The 21,150-nt window shown below is 44.8% G+C and overlaps 1 protein-coding gene across 1 annotated transcript in view; it reads left to right on the forward strand.

The window, feature by feature from the left end:
• The window catches only part of LOC110221834 (mesothelin-like protein), a 35,793-nt gene that overhangs the window by 7,311 nt on the left and 7,332 nt on the right, over positions 1-21,150 (forward strand). Inside the window, exons 3-12 of the mRNA XM_078151709.1 lie at positions 1,982-2,102; positions 4,704-4,789; positions 5,627-5,753; positions 6,393-6,583; positions 11,250-11,340; positions 11,768-11,903; positions 13,790-13,977; positions 15,453-15,608; positions 18,946-19,073; positions 20,288-20,418. Coding sequence (XP_078007835.1) covers positions 1,982-2,102; positions 4,704-4,789; positions 5,627-5,753; positions 6,393-6,583; positions 11,250-11,340; positions 11,768-11,903; positions 13,790-13,977; positions 15,453-15,608; positions 18,946-19,073; positions 20,288-20,418 — 1,355 coding nt within the window. The remainder of the gene's footprint in view (positions 1-1,981; positions 2,103-4,703; positions 4,790-5,626; positions 5,754-6,392; positions 6,584-11,249; positions 11,341-11,767; positions 11,904-13,789; positions 13,978-15,452; positions 15,609-18,945; positions 19,074-20,287; positions 20,419-21,150) is intronic.

Raw genomic sequence — 21,150 nt, forward strand, 5'->3', positions numbered from 1 at the left:
TTAGCTATTCCCCAACGGATAGGCGCCTACTTTGTTTCCAATTCTTTGCCATCACATAAATGCTGCTATAAATAGTTTAGTATTTATGGGAAACTATCAAGAACCTCCTTGGGATGTATGACTAGCAGTAGAATCTCTGGGTCTATCACGTAATACAGTGCTTAGCACATAGTAAGAGCTTAATAAATGCAGGCTGGGGTAGCTAGGTGGCGCAGTGGATAGAGCATGGGCCCTGGAATCAGAAGGACCTGAGTTCAAATCCAGCCTCAGACATGTAACACTGATTAGCTATGTGACCCTGGGCAAGTCACTTAACCCCAATTGCCTCACTAAAAAATAAAAATAAATAAATAAATTAGTGAATGAGTGAATGTATAAATAAATAAATAAATACAAATAAATGCAGGCTGACTGAGCCAAAGGGTATGGACATTTCAGTCACTTTACTTGCATAATTTTTCCACAATTCCTCCAACATGTACTATTTCCATTTTTTATCACCTTTGCCAATTTGCTGGGTGTGAGGTGAAACCTCAGGGTTGTTTTGGTTTGCCTTGCTCCTATTAGATTTGGAACATCCTTTCCCATGGTTTTCAATGGTTTACAATTCTTTTGACGACTGTGTGTATCCCTTTGACTACTTATCTATTAGGGAATGTCTTTTCTGACCACTGGTTTTCAATTTATCGAGTCATTTGATGGCAAAGGATGTTGGAAAGAGCCCTGGAGTGGGTGGGAGTCAGATGACCCACATTGTGGTTCAGACTCTCTTACTATCTCACTCTAACCTTGGACAAACCATTTAATTTAAACCATTCTCTCTGGGCCTTCATTTTCTTGATTGCAAAAATTAAGGGGGTCATCTTAGATGATCTTTACGTTTCCTTCTAGTTCTAAATCTGTAATCCTATTGTGTAGGCATGCTAAAAATGTCCATTTAGTCTCTCTAGAAATACTAAGAAATTTTTTTTAAAAATTAAATATTAATTAGTAAAATATTATTTCTCTAAAAATATTAGGAAATACTATCTCTCCAGACATTTTTCTCCTTTCCAGACATTTCCCTTTGGTAAGTAGGAAGAACAAAAGCTAGGGTCTTCTTTTGAAACTAAACTTAAGTCTTCTTTCACAACATGACATATAGAAATATGTTTTTCATAACTGCACATGTGTAATCCGTATCAATCCATAACGCCTTCTCAGTGGTGGGGAGAGCAGGGAGGGAATTTGGAGCTCAAAATTTTAATAAGAATGTTAAAAATGTATACATGTAATTGGAAAAAAATAAAATATTAAAAAAAGGAAAGCAAACTTAGAAAAGATGATTGCTTCCCCATCCTCTGGAGCGATTGGTGCCTTTACCTACCCAAAGACAGTATCTTCCCTTTTGAAATTCAAGGTTCATATATCGATCACAGGAAGAAATCCTTTTAAGGGGAAATGGTTCAGGAAGGCACTGAGTAATCACTATTCTAGAATATTAACCCCAAACTGAATTTTAATATATTGGGATCTTTTTCATTTTCATTCCCATTCCCAACCTGAGGCAGACAATCACGTCGGAAGGCATGGGGGACTGTGCCAGTGTAGACTCTTTGTAAACTAGAAATGACTTGGATATAAATTAATATTAAATTCAATGAGCTGAGCCTAAATTGCAGCATACATCATTAGTGTTAATATTTCTTTAATACCATAAACTTGGTTTTCCATGATCTTCAGAGAGTCTCCCAGAGCTACCCCCAATTCGTGTGTCTCATCCCTTCCCTCTCAGGAAATTGTTCTTTTATCTAACTTATATCTCTTACACTTACAGCTCCAAATACTTCTTGCTTTGCCCACAGGTGAAAGGTGAAAAAAACAGCAGTTGGCCTATAGAATTGCCCTCACTCTTTACTGACTGAGACTGAACTCCCCCTCAAACCTTCCCCTCTCTGGCTTTCATGATCCCAATTACCCTTAACTGTGTTTTTCTTCTTAGCCTCTCTGCCTCCATCTTACAAGGTTTCCAGTGCCAGGAGGCCAGCCAGCTACCCCGGGCTCAGTTCTCTTCCCTTGTTAGGGAAATGCAGAAGCAGAACGCCATCTTAAATGCCAGACAGGTAGGCAGTGCCACCCGTTTGGGGGTTATATTTGCATATGTTTAGTGTCCATTCTGCATATTTTAAAAATTGTATATAATCTACTCATGACAATACAGCTTTGCCCAACCACTCCCAAGTTCATTTGGATTCATTCTATGAAGAGTTGTTTCCCCCTCCTCTTTTTTTTCTTCTCCTCTACACCCTACACATAGGAAATATCTTTGCTGAATATTTGTCAAATGGAATTCTTGCCATTCTGAATCCCTCATGCTATACCCACGGTGCTCAAGGAGAGGAGGGTTGTTGGGGATTCACCATCCATCACAACTGGGAGGGGGTGATATGATGCCTGAGGAACACAGGATGAGAAAATTTCCTCTCTGTGATCGGGGAGCCCTTTGGATTAAGCTATGCCCCCTTACCTGTAGTGAATGGATGTAGGAGGTAATTGTCAATGGCTGGTCTGTTAATCACAGACCCTCTGACAGAGTGAATGGAGGACCCTGCCCAGGTTAAGGTGTGCCAGGTAAAGAGCATTCAAGTAAAGATGTGTCACGTGTGTTCAGGTAAAGGTTTGGCCAGGTAATAATGTAGCCATGTAAGGTAAAGGAATGTCGGGTACTGTATTCAGGAATGATGTACCCAGGTAATAGTGTCCTGTGGAATGTGTGTTCAATCAATCAATCAATTAGTCAGTCCCAGCAATTGAGGAATTTACATTCGCCTTGATCAGGGGCTCTTAACTTGGGGTCCACGGACTCCCAAAGGAGTTTGTGGATAGATTTCAGGACATCTGTGAGTGTAGATGAGAAAAAGATTCCATCTTTCATTTCATTAATCTCCAACTGAAATTTAAAATTTCCTTCAATTATGTAAAAAATATTGTTCTGAGAAGGGGTCCATGGGCTTTACCTGACTGCCCAAAAGGCCTGTGAACCAAGAAGATAAAGGACTCCTGGTTAGGTGGATATAACATGTTCGCAGATATTTACATACAACATAAACATACAGTTGTCTGGGCAGGGCACTAATAACTTGGGGAATGAGGAGAGGCCCCTTGAAGGAGGTGATATTTGAACTGAGCCATGAAGGGTACCAGGGGCTATAAGAGAAGGCAAAGGGGGGAGAGCATTGTCAGTATAGGGGGCAGTCCATGCAAAGGTAAGAAGAGGAGAGAAGGAATGTCCCAGGAGGAGAACACTGCCTCCAGGCCAATTTGGCTGAAGCTCAGAATAGCAGAGGGAGAAATGTATCATCAGCCTGGAAAGACAGACAGAGCCAGCCTGCAAGTGGCTTGAAATGCCAGATGAAGAAGTTTATCGTTTATCTTCCGAGGAACAGGAGCCACTTCCATTCTGAGCCCTGTGTGACAGGGTTAGACTTGCTCAGGCAAGAATACACCAGTTAATATATTCGAGGTAGACCTTGCCAGATGACAACAATGTGGACAAGTAGAGGTGAGCCAGGTAATACATTTGTTGCTATTGTTCAGTCATTTCAGTCGTGTCTGACTCTTCATGACCCCTTTTGGGGTTTTCTTGGCAAAGATACTGGCGTAGCTTGCCATTTCTTTCTCTAGCTCATTTTGTAGATGAGGAAACTGAGGCAAACAAGGTTAAGTGACTTGCCCAGGGTCACACAGATAGTAAGTGTCTAAGGCAGGATTTGAATTTGGGAAGATAAGTCTTCCTGACTCCAGGCCCAGTGCTCTATCCACTCCACCACCTAGATGCCCCTAGGTAATATATTTAGGCAAAAGTTTAATACTGTGTCAATTAAGTGTGGTCTTAGGTAGATATATGCCAAGTAATATGTTCGTGGAAAACTTATACCAGGTACTGTGTTCAGATAAAGATGTAGCCAGGTAATAGTGTGCCAAGTATGTGTGCTCTTAGTGTGGTAAGTGCCTACCTGAGGTGGATTATGCATTCATGGTAACGGTATGGCAGTTAACATGCATTCAGGTAAAGTTGTGTGCCAGACCGGGTTGTGCCAGATGTTATGTGCTCAGGTAATGTATGCCAGGGAATGAGCTCAGCCGTGTTATGTAATGTATTCGGGTAATGACATGGCCAGGTAATAGGTACCTGGGGTAGAAGTGTGCCAAGTAATACTCTCAGGTTTCTAGTTCAACATATGATTCAAACTAAGATCCTATGAGGCCAGATCCCTGGGCTCCAGGCTGGGCCAAGTTTCCTTTCCAGGGGGCCTTTGGCTGCTAAGTGCTGTTTCTTCTGGCTCATTTCCCCTCCTGGTCAGGGGTAGGGACACCCAGCCCAATACCTCCCCACTTCCAGTACTCTTATGGGGTCCCTGAGCTCCCAGAAGGCTGGGGGAAGCTTCAGATAAAGTCTGTCCTCTAGATGTTACTTTCTTAGGCCTGGCCTGTTGAAGCAGGCCTGCTTCCCCCTACCCCCAACTCTTGCCACAAGGTCCCCCTCCACTCATGACCTTCCAAAGCCATTAGACAGATGAGAGGGGAAGTGACTTGTCCAGATACTTAGAAGCAGACCTGAGGCTAGAACTTCTGAAATGCGGTCTGGTGTTCCTGTTCACTTGGACAGGATGTGGAGTGGCTATGCCTCTCCCCTCTGCCCACTGCCTGTTCCTCTCTTCCAGCTGAGTTGTATGGCAAACCTGCTGGCTCTCCATAACCTGACAAGCGACTTTGCTGACTATCCATCAGACCTGCTGCTCTTCTATGAGTGAGTGTTCCCTGAACAGGATTAATAGTGATGATAATATATTAATAATAATTAATACTATATTAATAATAATAGCAATAACATTTGTATAATGTTTTAAGGTTTACAAAGCATTTTACAAATGTTATCTCATTTGATCCTCCCTATAACCCTGTGAGGTCAGTGCTATCATTACTCCCGTGTTACAGATGAGGAAACTGAGGCAAACAGAGGTTAGGTGACTTGTCTAGGGGCACGCAGCTAGTAAATGTTTGAGGTAGGTTTTGAATTCTGGTCTTCCTGACACCAAATTTAACACTCTATCCATTGCATCAAATGGGAACTTACACAAATTACCTGTAGATGGATGAAATGTAAAGAGACGGTCAAAATAAAGCACTTCCTAGCTTTTCCCCACCAATTATCCCTGACCTTCCTGTAAGAGTGTTTGAAATGTTCCCATTCCTTTAGATTACACATGTAGGCTGTCCTCTCCTGTCTACTTGGAACAGAAAAGGGATAGAATCATAAAATCATAAATTTACGGGGCTGGAAGACACCTCAGAAATGATCTAATCTCATCCAACCTAAGCTTCCCTAATAGAAAGTAACCTAGTCTCTGATGGAACTCTCCCAGTAACAAGCAGCTTACTGTCTTCCATGGTTAGGTGTGACACCCAAGCATTCTTTGCCATAAACTCTGTATCCCCAAAGTGCTTCCTCTGTGCCTTGATATTCCCTAGGATGCAGTCTCCCCCAAAGCCTAGATTCTCCCATGTGGGTTGGGTAGGGGAGAGGAGAAGAAGGAGAAAGCTTTGGACTTTAGTGGCAACCCATAACGATTTGCATTTCTGACAGCCTGAGACAAGTGGACGAAGCCAAATGCCGGGCATTCATCAGCAGGGCCTCCCAGGGGAACCTTAACCTCCTGTCTGGACTGTCAGCTCAGAAGAGGGAGCTCCTGAACGTGTCCCTGACTTGTCTGGTACAGATATGTCTCTCCTTATATCCTGGGAAGACACCAAAGGTGGGGAGGGAAATAAGGACTGTCTCTGGGAGACAATTACATGGTCCTGGGAAGAGAAGAGGAGTCCTAGTGAAAAATCATGACTATAGCCAAAAGAATTCTGAGCCAGGAGTCAGGGAATCTGAATTCTAGCTCTGGCTCAGTCACTGACTTGCAGTGTAACCTCTGAACCATTTTGATTATTGTATTCATGGAATCTGAGAACTGGAAAAGACTTTAGAGGTCATCTAGTTCAACATCCTTATTTGATAGAGGAGGAAACTGAGCCTCAGAGAAGAAATGTGTCATGGGTGATGTTAGGGCAGAAGATGCAGAGTATATATCCCCTTGATCAAGAAACTTCAGTGGCTCCCCATTGTCCTTAGGATAATATCCAAATTCCTGTGTTTGGTATTCCAAGCCCTGCAAAGTCTGGCTCCAGCCTACCTTTCCATACTCTATATCACAGCTGAGTTAGCCTCATTGATATTCCCCGTACATGGCCTTTTATCTACCTCCTTCATGCCTCTGTACAGGCCGACACCAAGAAGAAAGACTCCTTCTAGCTCTAACACGTGATGATTCACTCCTCTGTTTTCACTCTTCTTGGCTTTGCAGGGAAATCCTGGTACCAATCTGAGCAAAGAGGACCTGAGCTCCTTGGGTGGCTTGGTCTGTGACATGGAGCCAGCTGTCATCCTGGAGTCAGACCCCCACATCATAGACAACCTGAAGCGCTGCTCCCAGCTTACAGCAAGACAGCGAGATGCCCTCAATGCACTCCTTCACAGTGGGGCTACGTCACTGGGGTAGGCTGCCCCAATACTGATTCTGCTTGACCACGTCCAGGGCACCGCACTACACTAACCCACTCAGCACACACCAGCTGGTTGTGTGGCCTTGGCCAAGTCACATATCTCTCCACAGTAAGGAAGTTGGGGCCATAAGTCCCTTCTAGATCTGACATTCTGGGACTGTCTCAGGCCAAATCAGTAGTAAGCCACGGGACACGGGGATTTGGAACTTACCTGCTTAATGGAACAGCTATGGTTTTGTGGTTTGTTATCTCAGTAGTTAGAGCAGGGGTTCTTAAGTTGGCATCCATGCCCTGCCCAACAGGTCTATGGCTAGACATTATAGAGTCTATGAATCTGGATGCTTTATTTCATATAATTGGTTCCTTTGTAATCCTGAGTATTTTATTTTATACATTTAAAAACACTATTCTGAGAAGGGATTTACCAGACTGCCAAAGAGGTCCATGATACACGTACAAAGGGTTAAGAACCCTTGGGCTAGAGTGTGATGATAGTGAGTCCAAAGCCAAGGGTTTGATCCTGATATGGTCCCTAATGCTTCACTCTGTTGCCCAACACCAGACCAAGCCTTAACTCTGGTCCCAAGAAGACCTCTACTCCTGGCCCCAGATGCAGCCCTAACTCTATTCTCAGAGTGACACCTGTACTCTACCAGCTCTCCTACAAATGTCTAGGACTGGACACAAGAGCACATAAGTTGAGAATGTGGCTAGCTTAACACAGCCCATACTTACCTCTAGGACACTGCTCGTTCCCTAAGGCTGTTGCCATTCCCAGAGAGCTCTCTCCCTTCTTCCTCATCCCACATCACTCGGCCATCTTCCCCTACTATCTCATCCTTCTCTCTTGTCTCCTATGGAGAAGTGGTCCCTCTCTTCACTGAGGACAACCCATCTCCATACACCTTTGATGCCACTCCATCTTGTCTTCTGCAGCAGATTGCCTGCTCTATTATCCCTTCTCCTAACCTGCAATCTCTATCTCCTTACGGCTTTCCTGATGCCTACCAACATGCTCACATCTCCTCCAGCCTTAAAAAACATTCACTTGATCCAACCATTTCCTCTATATCTCTACTCCCTTTTGTGACTGAACTCACTGATAAAGCTGTCAGTAATCAGTGCCTCTATTTCCTCTCTCTTCCTCTCTTCTAAACCCTCTGAAGTTCAGCTTCCAACCTCATCATTCAAATGAAACTGCCTTCTCTAAAGTTGCTATCTCTTAATTTCCAAATCCAAAGCCTCATCTTTCTTGACCTCTCTGCAACCTTTGATTCTGTTGATCACTATCTTCTCTTGGGCACTCTCTCCCTCTCCCCTAGTTCTTCTTCTACCTATAGGACTGTTCGTTCTCAGCTTCCTTTTCTGCATCTTCCTACAGGTTACACGCACTAACCGTGGGTATACCCTAAGGGTCTGTCCTGGCCCTTCTCCTTTTCTACCTCTACTACCTCTCTTGGTGATCTCCTTAGCTTCCAGGGGTTCAATCATCTCTTCACAGATGATTCTTAGGACTATTTATCCAGCCCTAACCTCTCTCCTATTCTCTTGTCTCACATTACCAACTTCCTATTGGATATCTTGAACTGGATGCACTGTGAATAGTTCAAACTCAGCAAATCCAAAGCAGAACTCATTATCTCTACCCACCCAGCCATCCCACCACACACACACATACACACACACACACACCCCTCCGTTCTTCCTGCTTTCCCTGTTACTGTCAAGGGTACCACCTTAAATATGGTGCCATTCAGTGACCAAAACCTGGCCACTCAAGCTTTCAGTGTCCTCCTCTACACCTCTCTTGTATTCCCTCCACATATCCATTCTGTTACCAAATCTACTTATTTCTACCTTTACAACATCTCTCACGTATGTCTCCTCTCTGCTCACACAGCTACCCCCATCCCCAACACCTTGTACCTACACAATTGCAACATCCTTCTTGTTAGTCTCCGTGTTTCAAGTTTCTGCCCATTCCGGTCCTCCTGCCTAAGTGATCTTCCTAAAGTCCACATCTGGCAATATCATCCCTGCCCCTATTCAATAAACCACAGTGGCTCCCTATTATCTCTAGGATTAAATAGAAAATCCTGTATTTGGCTCTTAAAGACCTTCATAACCTTGTTCTCTTTCTACCTTTCTTGTCTTTTTACACTTTGTTGTTCATCTGTCTTAGTCTTGTCTGACTCTTCATGACCCCATTTGGGATTTTCTTGGCAAAGATACTGGAATTCTTTCTGTAGCTCACTTTACAGGTGAGGAAACTGAGGCAAACAGGATTAAGTGACTTGCCCAGGGCCACACAGCTAGTAGGTGTCTGAGGCTGGATTTGAACTCATGAAGAGGAGTCTTCTGATTCCAAGCCTAGCACTCTATCGGCTGCGCCCCTCTGGCTGTCCCATTTTTACACTCTACTTCTCTCCATGTACTCTATGATCCAGGGATGATGGTCCTCTTACTGTTCCTCACACAAGACACTCCATCCTTTGTCACTTTGTCTTTATACTGTCTCCCTTCTCACCACCTACTGGCTTCCTTTAAGACTCATCTCAAATCCCACCTTCTGCAGGAGGCCCAAATTGTCCTCCTCCCCATCCCCAAACTGCTAGTGCTTCCTCTTTGAGAGTATCTCCCATTTATACTGTTTATATCTTACATGTACGTTGTTTCACCCATTGGAATGGGAGCTCCTTGAAGTCAGAAAATGTATTTTTGCCTTTCTTTTTATCCCCAGAGCTTAGCACAATGCCTGGTACACTTGTGGTCCACTGACTTGGTGGACTGGGGGTGTCATTGTCTTATCCAAAGGATGGCACCATATTAGATCTGCAAACTGCATCATAGAGACCCACACACATACACAGCAGATTTTGCATATATATAAATTAGATTAGGAGGGGAGGAAGTTGAAAAATTTGACTTAGCTGTATCTGGGGATCAAATTCACCTGGCAATTCCCAAATTTCTGCCTCCCGTGGAGAGAGATAAGCAACCAAAGAAACTCTAGGACATTCATTTATTCAGTCATTCATTTATTCATTCAGCAAGTTTCTGTTGAGTGCCTCCAACGTGCTCAGGCCCCTGTATGCCCCTGAGAGGGTGCATGAGATGTTACACTCAGTCTTTATCTTTCAGGAACTTAGGGTCCAACTGAAGGTTTGACTTAGTGACTTCTGAGGTCTCTTCCAACCTGGGAATTTCTGGGGTTTTGAGTTTGGTCACCATTCAGGACCACTCTGGGTCCTGGCCATGTTTTGCTCACCGAAGAGTGCCATATTTAAGAGTGCAATTACCCAAATGTCATATAAAAGATGGAGCCAGCCTGATCCTTGGGTCTCACTGATCTATTGATACTTTCTACAAATACCAGCTTTTCCTCTTAGAAACAACAACAAGAGTCCTTAGGCTTTGACCCCAGGGCTTTCTTCTTTGCAAAATTCTAAACTTTTACAGGTCTCTAATCCTCAACCTGAGGCCCAAAGCCCCTTGACCTTCCTGATCCAGGGGCCTGCTTGGCTCCTTGGGTTCAGAAATCTGCTGGACCCAGGCCCTAATTACTTTCCCCCTTTCTTCTGCTGTTACTGTAATCAGGTCTTCTCTGCCTGCTTACTTGTATCTGCTGCATACTCCTCACCACATAAGTATTTTTAAAGGATTTATTTAAAAGGGAAAAGAGAATACGTTTATCCCTTCCACATTGCAGGGGTTAGGGGCCCTGAGCCCCTGTGATCTGGAAAACCCCTGTAAAATTTTTTGGCCCTCCCTTTATACCAGAGAAGTCTGAATTATTGTGGTATTAAAAGACAAAATATGTTCATATTATACAATGCTACACATATATTTTATGCATTTCTGAGTTTCTAAACTTTATATGTGACATCTGCTGGCCTTCACTTATCCTCTGCGGCTCTTGCAAAAAATTCCCCTTTAATTTCTTATGCTGACCCATGATACATCAAAAACGCAATGATACGCCTCATAGTGTGAAAAAGAAAATTGCCTAGTCCCCAGAATGGATGGACAGTAATTAATTTCCTAATTAATCCTCCCCAGGCTCAGTTTCCCATGTTCTCTTCTAGGTTGCCAGTCCCAATGCCATGCCATCTAGTAACACCAGGGAAGAACAGCAATCCATTGGGGGACAGCTAGGTGGTGCAGTGGATAGAGCACTGGCCCTGGAGTCAGGAGGACCTGAGTTCAAATCCGGCCTCAGACCAAACACTTGACACTTACTAGCTGTGTGACCCTGGGCAAGTCACTTAACCCCAGTTGCCCCTCCCCCCCCAAAAAAAGAATAGCATATGCCCTTATGATTTAGCATTAGCCAAACACAGATACCCTGGTCAGAGCTCTGTTGTCCAGTCTACAATCACATTGTAGACTTCCTTTAAGAAGACTTCTGATCACATGGCAAATTTGGAGGAGTACTGCCCACATTCTTACCAAAACAACGAGTTAATTATCTTCCCCCTGCTCTGCTCACAAGAACCAAAAAGGGAATACAAGACAGGTCTAGGGTTCTTAACATCTCAAAAAGGCTGAATTAGTTGGAGTTAGCCTCCAGCTACCATTGTAGCCCAGGTCCCATAGTCAAAGGAGCTTCCCTCCCCAATCCCCTATCCCTTTCTCTTTTTTCCCCCTTTGTGACACAGGGCTCCTGGATCCTGGAATCTTGGCAGACTTTGGAGTCTCGGACCCTTGGCATTTTATATCAACTCTACTCTGTGGAAGATGGTGAATAAGGTAGGGACCCTGAGGAGGATGGCAGCTGGACGTGTGGGCCCCTGGCTGAGAATAAGAGGCTGCATAAGCTAATGGGAGAAAGTCTTCTAGAATGTCCCTCAAAACTCTGCTCAAGCAATACCCATTGCAATGCCTCTCACCCTTCTTGATCCTTCTCGATGCTGGTGCCTCCCTCCCCAATTTATCTTGTATTTATTTAATATGTATTTGTATATATTTATTTATACATATGTTATCTCCCTCAATAGAAGTAAGCTCCTTGAGGGCAGGGAATATTTGGATTTTGTCTTTACATCTCCAGTACCTAACAGAGTACCTGGCACATAGCATATATTTGAGTGATTCACTGATCCATTCTGGCCATTGATGAATTAACACGGAGGAAATGATGAAAGGCACTTCATTTACAGTTTCTCTCTTGTCTCAGGAGGTGAGTAAGGATTTCTTTCGGGATGTAGTCGCTAGATACCAAGCAGGAAGCCTGCCAAGGAGCCGTGTCCAGAGCTTTGTTGATTCCTTCCTCGCTCAGGAATTATCAATTTCAAGAGCCAACCAGGAGACAGGTTAGTGGACCCCTTTCCCCAGGATCCCCAAGATCCTAGGGGGTCACATAGAGACCCTTCTCTGGTTGACTTTTTGCTTCTGGACAAGTAGTCCGAAACAATGATTTCTCTGGGACCAGAGCCAAGAGGAAATGAGGATGACCCCAAGGTAGGGGTGCCAACTGGATACATGCTGGATGTTCTGTGGTTTTTCTAGGGGGAGGGTGAAGGAAACAGGAAGGGAATAAACATTTACATAGCATCCACTATGTGCCAGGCAGTGTGCTAAGTGCTTTTACAAATATTATCTCCATTTGAGCCTCACCACAACTCTGGGACGTAGATGCTATGATTATCCCCATTTTATAGTTAAGGAAACTGAGGCAAACAGATGTTAGGAGACTTGCCCAGGTCACGCAGCTAGTAAGCATCTGAGGCTGGATTTGAACTCAAGTCTTCCTGGCTCTAGGTGCAGTTCTATCCACTGTGCTACCAGCTGCCTTCCAAGGCAGTTTTCTAGGAGAGAAAATGAAAGGAAGAGGAGAATGGAATGAGAGGAAGGAGAAAATGAGAGAAAGAGTCTGGGGAGAGGAGATTGTGGGAAGAAGAAAGAGGATGTGAAAAAAGGGGAAGAAACTGTGGCAAGGAGGAGTTTGAAAAGAGAAGGTTGTGGCAGAGGAGGATTCTGGGGGGAAGAGGAAAGGTTATGAGGAGGAGTAGGCTGTGGAAAGAAGGAAGAAAATTGAGGAGGAGGAGTCTGTGGGAAGACTTGTCAGACTGGTGAGTGTTTGCAGGCCTGTGGAGAAATAAGTCTTTGGGCTCAAATGAAAGGTAACTTGGTGTTGCCAATTTGAAATTCTCTTTCTTGAGGCTACTTAGAGTGAGAAAATATATTCCTTTATCAGTGATGGAATTTCTGTTCTTGCCTATGCCGTGGATGGTTTTCTATATTCATGAAACCAATGCCCTCATCGTACCCCGTGCAGACTATGGGAGACACGGCCACTTCTCTCCCTGAGTCCAGTGAAAAATGACTAACTTGGGGCAGCTAGGTGGCACAGTGGATAGAGTGCCGGCCCTGAAGTCAGGAGGACCTGAGTTCAAATCCAGCTTCAGACACATAACACTTACTAGCTGTGCGACTCTGGGCAAGTCACTTAACCCCAATTGCCTCACAAAAGAAAAAAAAAAGAAAAATGACTAACTTGCTTGAAGAACCTTATCCTGGGTACTGACCTAGGAAGGGGAGGGCTCAGGAACTTGGAAGGAGACCTACCTCACCCTTTTCAATTGTTAGGGGGCAAATGAGGGTTTAAGACTGGGAATATAGCTGGATTTGAAGTTAGGATTGAGGTTGCAGCTAAGTTTAGGGATCAGCCTGGGGTTGGGGTTAGTTTGGATTGAGACTGGGGTTCAAAGTTAAGGTTGGAGATAGAAAGTTAAAGTTAGAAGCTAAAAAGTGAGATTAGCTTTGAAGTTAATATGAGATCAAGGTTGTATTTAGGTTATGCCTCGGGTTGGAATAAAGGTTAAGGTGAAGTTTGGGTTAGATATGGAATTAGGGTTAAAGGTTTGATGCATTAGGGGTCTGGTAGGGCTTGGGAGGGTCTGGTCAGGAGTCTGATGGGTTAGATATGGGAAGTCTGCTACAGTCTGATGGGACGTGGGGGTTAGATTTAGGATTAGATATGGGGCTAGAGTTTGGGGCTGAGGTTGGGAGGATTAGGCTTTGGGCTGGGGCTAGGGCTAGGTTTTTGGATAGCGCTGGAGTTGAAATTGGGGTTGCAGTTAGTGAGGGTTGGGCTGAAATTAGATTTCAGTTTGGAGTCAGAGTTTAGATTTTGGGGTGGATTAGAGTTGTCACTGTGGACCAATTCTTACCACTTCTCTGCCTCTTTGCACCCCAGGAAGAAGATGCAGTCGTGGAAATATCACAGCTCAGGTGATCCAGGATGAATTGTTCATGGTCCGCTATGACTGCAAGCAGCTCAAATCTTGCTTGGGAAGCAAGGTCCTGAAAGCTAACCTCAACCCACTGCTCCAGCACCCTCTGCCAAGAGAGTGCCAACGTGTTGTCAAGGGGAAACTCAGTGAGGTACTGGCATCTCCTGGACAGTGAGAATATGACCCTGGCAAAGATGGTCCCTGGAATCCTGTCCTGCCCCCTTCTGTTGGGCCATATCCCTTCTTGTGTTCCTGGAGTCCTAGGCCGTTCTACCATCACTCTCCCTTCTGTCTCTGAGGAAAGTCAGTTAGACTCAGCACACTGTAACCCTGAGTCATTTGTGTTTGGAGGTAATGCACATTAATTTTTTAAAAGCAGAGCCAAGAAGGCAATGGTTACCACCAAGGGATGAAGCTCTAATGGTGGTACATGACAGGAGGGCATGAAGATGTTTTGGGGTATGTAGGGATTTTCCAGCGACCCTTATATCTCCCCTCAAAGTCTGGGATGAGGAAGAACCATCTTAGCAGAGCAGAGGCAGGATGAATGTAATCTCTCTGGGGGCAATGAAGGTATGTGCACAAGAATTGTGTGTTGGCAAGATCTCAGAAATAGTGGTGGGACAAGCAAAAATGGAGAAAGGAGACCATTCTCTCTCCGCTCCCCTCCCCTCCCCTCCCTTCCCCTTCCTTTCCCTTCCCTTCCCTTCCCTTCCTTTCCCTTCCCTTCCCTTCCCTTCCCTTCCCTTCCCTTCCCTTCCCTTCCCTTCCCTTCCCTTCCCTTCCCTTCCCTTCCCTTCCCTTCCCTTCCCTTCCCTTCCCTTCCCTTCCCTTGCCTTCCCTTCCCTTCCCTTCCCTTGCCTTCCCTTCTCATCTCTCTTTCTCTTTCTGTCTGTGTCTCTGTCTTTGTCTGTCTGTCTGTCTCTCCCTCCCCACCCCTTGTTGCTGGCTAACCAAGCTGTCAATCAGTATAAGGACACTCAATTTTTTATTTGAGCATTACACCATTGCCAATGCTGATGGACAGCTTAAGCATCCAGTGACAGAGGCTACAGGACATATTCTTCTCCTTTCATTCTCCTGTACTGATACCACATGAGAAGAGGGTGCAGAGAGTGCCCTAAAACCCCAGAAATTCCAATTTTTCTGGACTCCACAGACTATGGCCCAAAGTCTCCTTCCTAAGTCATTGAGGGGTCAGAATGGAGGGCTTTTTTTATATTTAAGGCAGGGACCTACATGTTCACAAATGTGTCATTGCCTGCACATGTGCCCCTATAGTTACAGCCTTGGTGTGGAGACTAGCTTGACAAGAACAGAGGGTACATGTTGGAGAACAAAGGCTAGAGAGAGAAGCTGAGATGAGATTACGAAAGTCCATGAATATCAGGCAGAGAAGCCTGACCTTGATCTAATTCAGCAACGGGAAAGTACTCTGGACTAGGAGAGTATCATGATGTAAGTGCAATTCTACCTAGCAGAATAAATGGGGACCCTTTATTTGCACATATGGAGATGTAGTTTCTGCAAGAGGTCTTGTCCTAGACATCTGTTGACCAGAGTTTGCGTGGCAGGAGCCCACAACTTTCTGAACTGATTGGGCCACTCTCTCTCTCTCCTTCCCAGATCTATCCAGGGGGTGTCCCCGAAGACCAGCTGAAGCTGATCACCTCCTTGGTCTACTTATATACCAATGATGAAATTGGTCACTGGAACATCACATCTGGGGACACTGTGGTGGCTTTGCTGGGCTCTGATGTAGCTATGGAGAACCAGACTCAGGTGAGGGACTTAGCATTTGACTCCACTGTCCTGTTTGTCTTAGATAGTGACAGAGCTGGGAGGTACTGTAGGGACCAGTTCAATCCCTCTCCCCCTTGCATTTTGCAGATGAAAAAACTGAAGTCTAGAGTGATCTAGTGACTTGCCTGAGGACCCACCATGAGTCAGTGGCAAAGCCAAAACTGGACTGCCTTCCTGACCCTTAGTTTAGTACTGGGCTCCTTCCTCTAAGTCATCATCTTTTATCTATAGAGTGTGTCTTCAATTCAATTCAAATCAAGTGAATTCAGTTCAACATTTATTAAGTGCCTATTATCGGTAAGGTTTTGTGCAAAGTGCTAGGGATATAAAAACTAGAAATGAAAATCTCTTCCAGCAAGGAGATTATAGTTCAGTAGAAGGATATGCTAGTAGGTGGTGCCAAATGCACAGAGTGCCAGTCCTGGAGTCATTAAGACTCGTCTTCCTGAGTTCAAATCTGGCCCCAGACACTTACTAGCTGTGTGACCCTGGGCAAGTCACTTAACCTTGTATGCCTTAGTTTCCTCATCTGTTAAATGAGCTGGAGAAGGTCATGGCAAACCACTCCAGTATCTTTGTCAAGAAGACCCCAAATGGGGTCACAAAGAGTCAGACAACACTGAGCAACTACAACAAAATTTTAGGAATAGGGAGCCCTGGAAGGTTTTTGAGGAGAGGACTGGCATGATTAGATATTGTTTTGCCACCCCTCAATATCTCGTCCCCCTAGTCAGTCTACAAACTTCCTGAGAACAGGGGCCACCTCGTGTCTAGAATGTACCCCCTCCTTGTCTGTAGCTCTGGAATCCCTGGCTTCTCAGTTCAGGGGTCACCTTCTAAAATAAGCCTGGCCCGATTCCCTCCAGTTGTAGGTACTTTGCATGTATTTTGTGTCTGATCTTCTATGTGCATATTGCTTCTTCCCAATAGAATGTGAGCTCCTTGAGGTTGATAGTGAGCCATTGGGTTTGGGTTTCGTTTTGGTTTTTTTGCTTACTTGTTTGTTTTTGTATTCTCAGTGCCTAATACAGTGTCTGGGACATAATAGGTGCTTAATAATAGCTCATTTATGTAGCTCTTCATATAGCAAAGGGCTTGACATATATTATCTCGTTTGATTCATACAACCCTGAGAAATTAGTGATATTATTTCCATTTAACAAATGAGGAAAATGAGGCTGACAAAAATTAGGTGATTTGTTCAGGGTCACACAGCTAGAAAGTGTCCGGTGGATTTTAACTCAGGCCTTCATGGCTCCTACTCCAGTACTCTACCCACTAGCTGTTTAATAAATTGGTTATTGAAAATGCTTATTGAATGAATGAATGAATGAATGAATGAATGAATGAATGAATGAACAACTCACCCTCTTTTCTCCTTTCCCTACTGTATTGAGTTCAGAACTGGGAGCCAAGAAGTGGTGAATAGGGAGTGGGGACCTCACTAAACCCTAGATGATTGATTGATTGATTGATTCATTAGCAGACAATGTGGGACTGTCTTATTCTTGACACTATGGAGAAAAGTCAGTTGCAGCTCTGAATGCTGATTTGTACTGCCCACCATTCCTTCCTCTACTTGGGAATCATCAAGTAACTCACCTAAGCAGGAAGGGGATGGGAGAACAGGGCAAGACTCCTGACCCACATTCTAGGAGGGGGAACTGCCGAGGGTTTGAAAAGGTGACTTGGGAATGAGCCTAAAAGCTGTGTTAGCCAAATCCAGCTATGACAAGACTTTGGAACGTTAGCATCAGAAGCCTGTGCCCTAGAGGAATGGATTGGTGTCTACTTTTTTGTACAAACTTTTCCTTCTTGGGACCAATTAAAAGTTTCTTTGGAAGAACTCTAGGACTGTCTCTGCTTGCACAAATAGAAAATGGGTTTATGGCTCTGGCAGAACAGATGAGGTTGGGAGTTTCCCAGGACTTAGGAGAATCCTGCTCCCTACCTCATTATGTTGTGGAAAGAGTGCTAAACTTAGGGTAGTCTTGGGACTTGAGTTCAATTATCCACTCTTCAGCTTGGTCCCTGTGCGATCTTGAGCAAGCCCCGACCTCTCTGGGCTCCAGTTTCATCATCTGTAAAATGAGGGGGTTGAACTAGGTGACCTCTAAACCCCCCCCACACTTCTATACCTATTTGACCCTCTGCCCCTGGATAACTAAGAGCAGGTCACGCTGAGAGATGGTACCATTCCTTTCCCAGAAAGGGCTCTCCTGACAGGGGAAGGCTGGACTGGGTTATAGTATGAACATTTACACCTCAGGAATCAATCCTGCAAATCAGGGCTTGTTTAATTATTTTGTTGATTGTTAAGAAAGTGTTAATAATTCATATTAAGCTTTAAAGTGTGTGTTCATGCACTGTTTTTTTCCTGGAGAGCCCAGCTGTTAAATATTTACCAGCACACCACCCCCTCCCCGTTGTTGTTGTCATGTCTGACTCTTCCTGACTCCATTTGGAGTTTTCTTGGCTAGGATACTGAAGTGGTTTGCCATTTCCTTCTCCAGCTCATTTTATGGATGAGGAAACTGAGGCAAACAGGTTTAAGTGACTTGCCCAGGGTCACACACCTAGTAAGTGTCTGAGGTCAGATTTGAACTCAGGAAGATAAATCTTGACTCCAGTCTGGGCGCTTCATCCACTGCACCATGTCGCTGCCCTGTGGCACCCTCTTTGCAGCTTTATCAGTATTGCTTGAACTCAGCAAGAGGGCAGAAGGAGGCTCAAGGAATGAAGTCATTACCAGAGACCAGCCTAGTGATTGGAGGAGGAGGTGAATGAAGATGAGGATGATGATGATGACAAAACAGTAACTGGCATTTATATAACGCTCTAAGGTCCACGAAGTGCTTTCTATCCATGACCTCATTTGAGCCTTATAATAGGAGACCAGACTTTCTATTCCTTCTGGCTCTGCCACTCACAATTTGACCTTGAGCAAGTGACTTTCCTTCCCTAAGTCTTAACTATCTCTTTCACACAATAGAGATAACAACCCTGGAAGGACTGTTGTACGGTTCCAGTGAGATAATATTGTTCCCATGATGGGAGGTTGGTAGGATTCAATACTAGCTGACTATAACATCCCCATTTTACAAGTGAGGGAACTGAGGCTGGGAGAGGTTAACGTGGTAGAAATAATAAAAAGGCGGTGAGTGGCAGACCTAGGATCTGACTGTAGGCAGGACTTCTGGCTGCAAGTCCCAGGCCTTTTCTACTTCAGAATGTTTCCTGTGCAGAATCCACAAGAGAACATTTGGGAAAATGAAGGGGTTTGTTACAGGAGTAAAGGGTCATGGCCCTTTCACAGGCTATCATCAAGAAATACCTGGAGCTGAATGGCACCGTGACAGGGGCCTTGCTGGTGGCCATCGGTGGCTTTCGTCTCTGTTGGATGAGCCCATGGCAGATCGAGGCGATACGCCCTGTGGAGTTGAGGTGAGTGCGCCTGGGGAGAGCACCCCAACCCAATGAGAGCCTGGATTGGGCTGGTTGAGGGTTGGGTCCCAACCTAACTAGGCAAAGGCCCCATATTCTGGACCACTGGGCAGAGCTTCCTGGAGTAGATGGTGCTTCCCAAGATTGAGTCAATAGGCTTCTAGAATGCCAGAGATTGGGAGAAACCTCGGGGGTCATCTAGTCTAAACCTCTCATGTTACAGAGGAAGAAACTGAGGCCAAGAAGGTGACTTTTCTTGCCCAATGTCACGCAGCTTAGACAAGTGCCAAAGTTGGGATTCCAATCCAGATTTGGGTCTTGAATGTTGAGTTTTAAAGAGAGCTCAGGATTCTGCAGGTGGAGGGGTGGAGTATATTCCTGGTCCTCTAGATCTTTTTTTGGGAAGACTCAGAAAAGATGGAAATTAACCCCATATCTCCCCCTACCTCCCCATACCTTTGGACAGCTCTGCTTCCCCTCCTATAAACCCAGAAAGGGGGCTCACTGCTCTCCCATTGGGCCCCACAGTCATGCCCATGTGACCATGACTATAGATCTCCCAGGAGCTCACATAGCAAATTAATAAGGCAGCTAGGTAATACAGTGAATAGTGTTAGAATTAGAATCAGAAAGATGAGAGTTAAAATCCTGCCTCAGATACTAGCTGTGTGACCCTGGTCAAGTCATTTAACTATTCCCAGCCTCAGTTTCCTCATTGCAAAAATGAAAAGGTCAGACTCAATGGCTTCCAAAATCTCTTCTAGCTCAAAATCTATGACCCCATGATCAGATAATAAGAATAATAAGGGCTTGAATTTATATGTCAACTTACAATTTATGAAGTCCTGTGACGTAGGTCATGCAAATATCATTGTTTTCATTTTACAGGCAAAGAAACTGAGGCTAAGAAAGTTGAAGTGACCCGACCAGGGTTGCAAGGCCAGGAAATGTCAGAACTGGGATTTGAACCCAGGTCTTGGGACTGTGATACTATTGCTTTCTACTGTCCTAGGCTGCCTCATTTCTACTTAGAGAATCACCTTTCCCTGGCATGGCATAAAGTGGGGGGAAATGAATTGCTTTAGAAAGAGAAATGAAATCAGAGAGCTAGTTAGCCCCATAGGATGAATACCTGGGAGGTGGTATGAGGGCATGGAAAAGGTGGCAGAGTGGGAACCTGTCAACCCCACCCTAATTCTTCTTGCTCCCTCTAGGTGGGCAGGGGCGCTGGACATCTCCTCCTGTGCGCAAGACAGGAAGGATGACCTATATGAGAAAGCCAAGGAGGCCTTTTCTGGGTCCAATGGCACAATCACCTACTACCATTACATCCGGCCCTATCTAGGTAAGCTTTGCCTAGAACAGATCTCCATTTTCTCCCCAATATCCCCAGAAGCAAGTCTTATACTTATACCCAGCCCTACCTTATAGCTTGTTAGATTTTTCTCTCATTACTTCCTTAGAGATGCGTACTCCAAACTAGCCAGGCCGGCCTCCTCACTACCCCCTGAAGACTTCTGTACTTTAGCCACAATCATTGCCCATGCTTTGGAATGCCTTCAGCTCCATGTCTATCTCTCATCTGAACCCTAAATTACATGATCAGACACACGAGGAGGGCCTGAATAAAAGTGGTAGTTGTGTGAATAAAGAAAGGATCTGCACAATCAGTGTTGCAAACTGGAAATGGCAAGATTTAGCAACTGGCTGCCTATGTGGCGTGAGGGAGAGGAAGGAGGACACCTTGTTGACTGGAAGGGTGGTGTTACCTTTGACCGTGAATAATGAAATTCGGAAAAGGGAAGGATTTTGGAAGGAAGATAATGGATTTGGTATTGGACATGGTGAATTTGAGTTGTCTCTGGGACATCATGGGTGTCACCCCATATATCCAATCTGTGATCAAGTCTTCTCTTTTCTACCTTACTGGTTCTCATCTGCCTTCTTTCCACTCACACAGCTGCGACCCTGATAAAGGAAGAAGACTCTGATCCTATCCTTGGGGAAGCTCACAGTCTTAGAGGGGAATGGGGGCTGGAGATGGACCTAGGAGATGATACGGACATGGGAAAGTTAG

The sequence above is a fragment of the Phascolarctos cinereus genome, unplaced genomic scaffold (assembly GCF_003287225.1).
Source record: "Phascolarctos cinereus isolate Bilbo 61053 unplaced genomic scaffold, phaCin_HiC Scaffold_4;HRSCAF=312, whole genome shotgun sequence".
NCBI lineage: Eukaryota > Metazoa > Chordata > Mammalia > Diprotodontia > Phascolarctidae > Phascolarctos > Phascolarctos cinereus.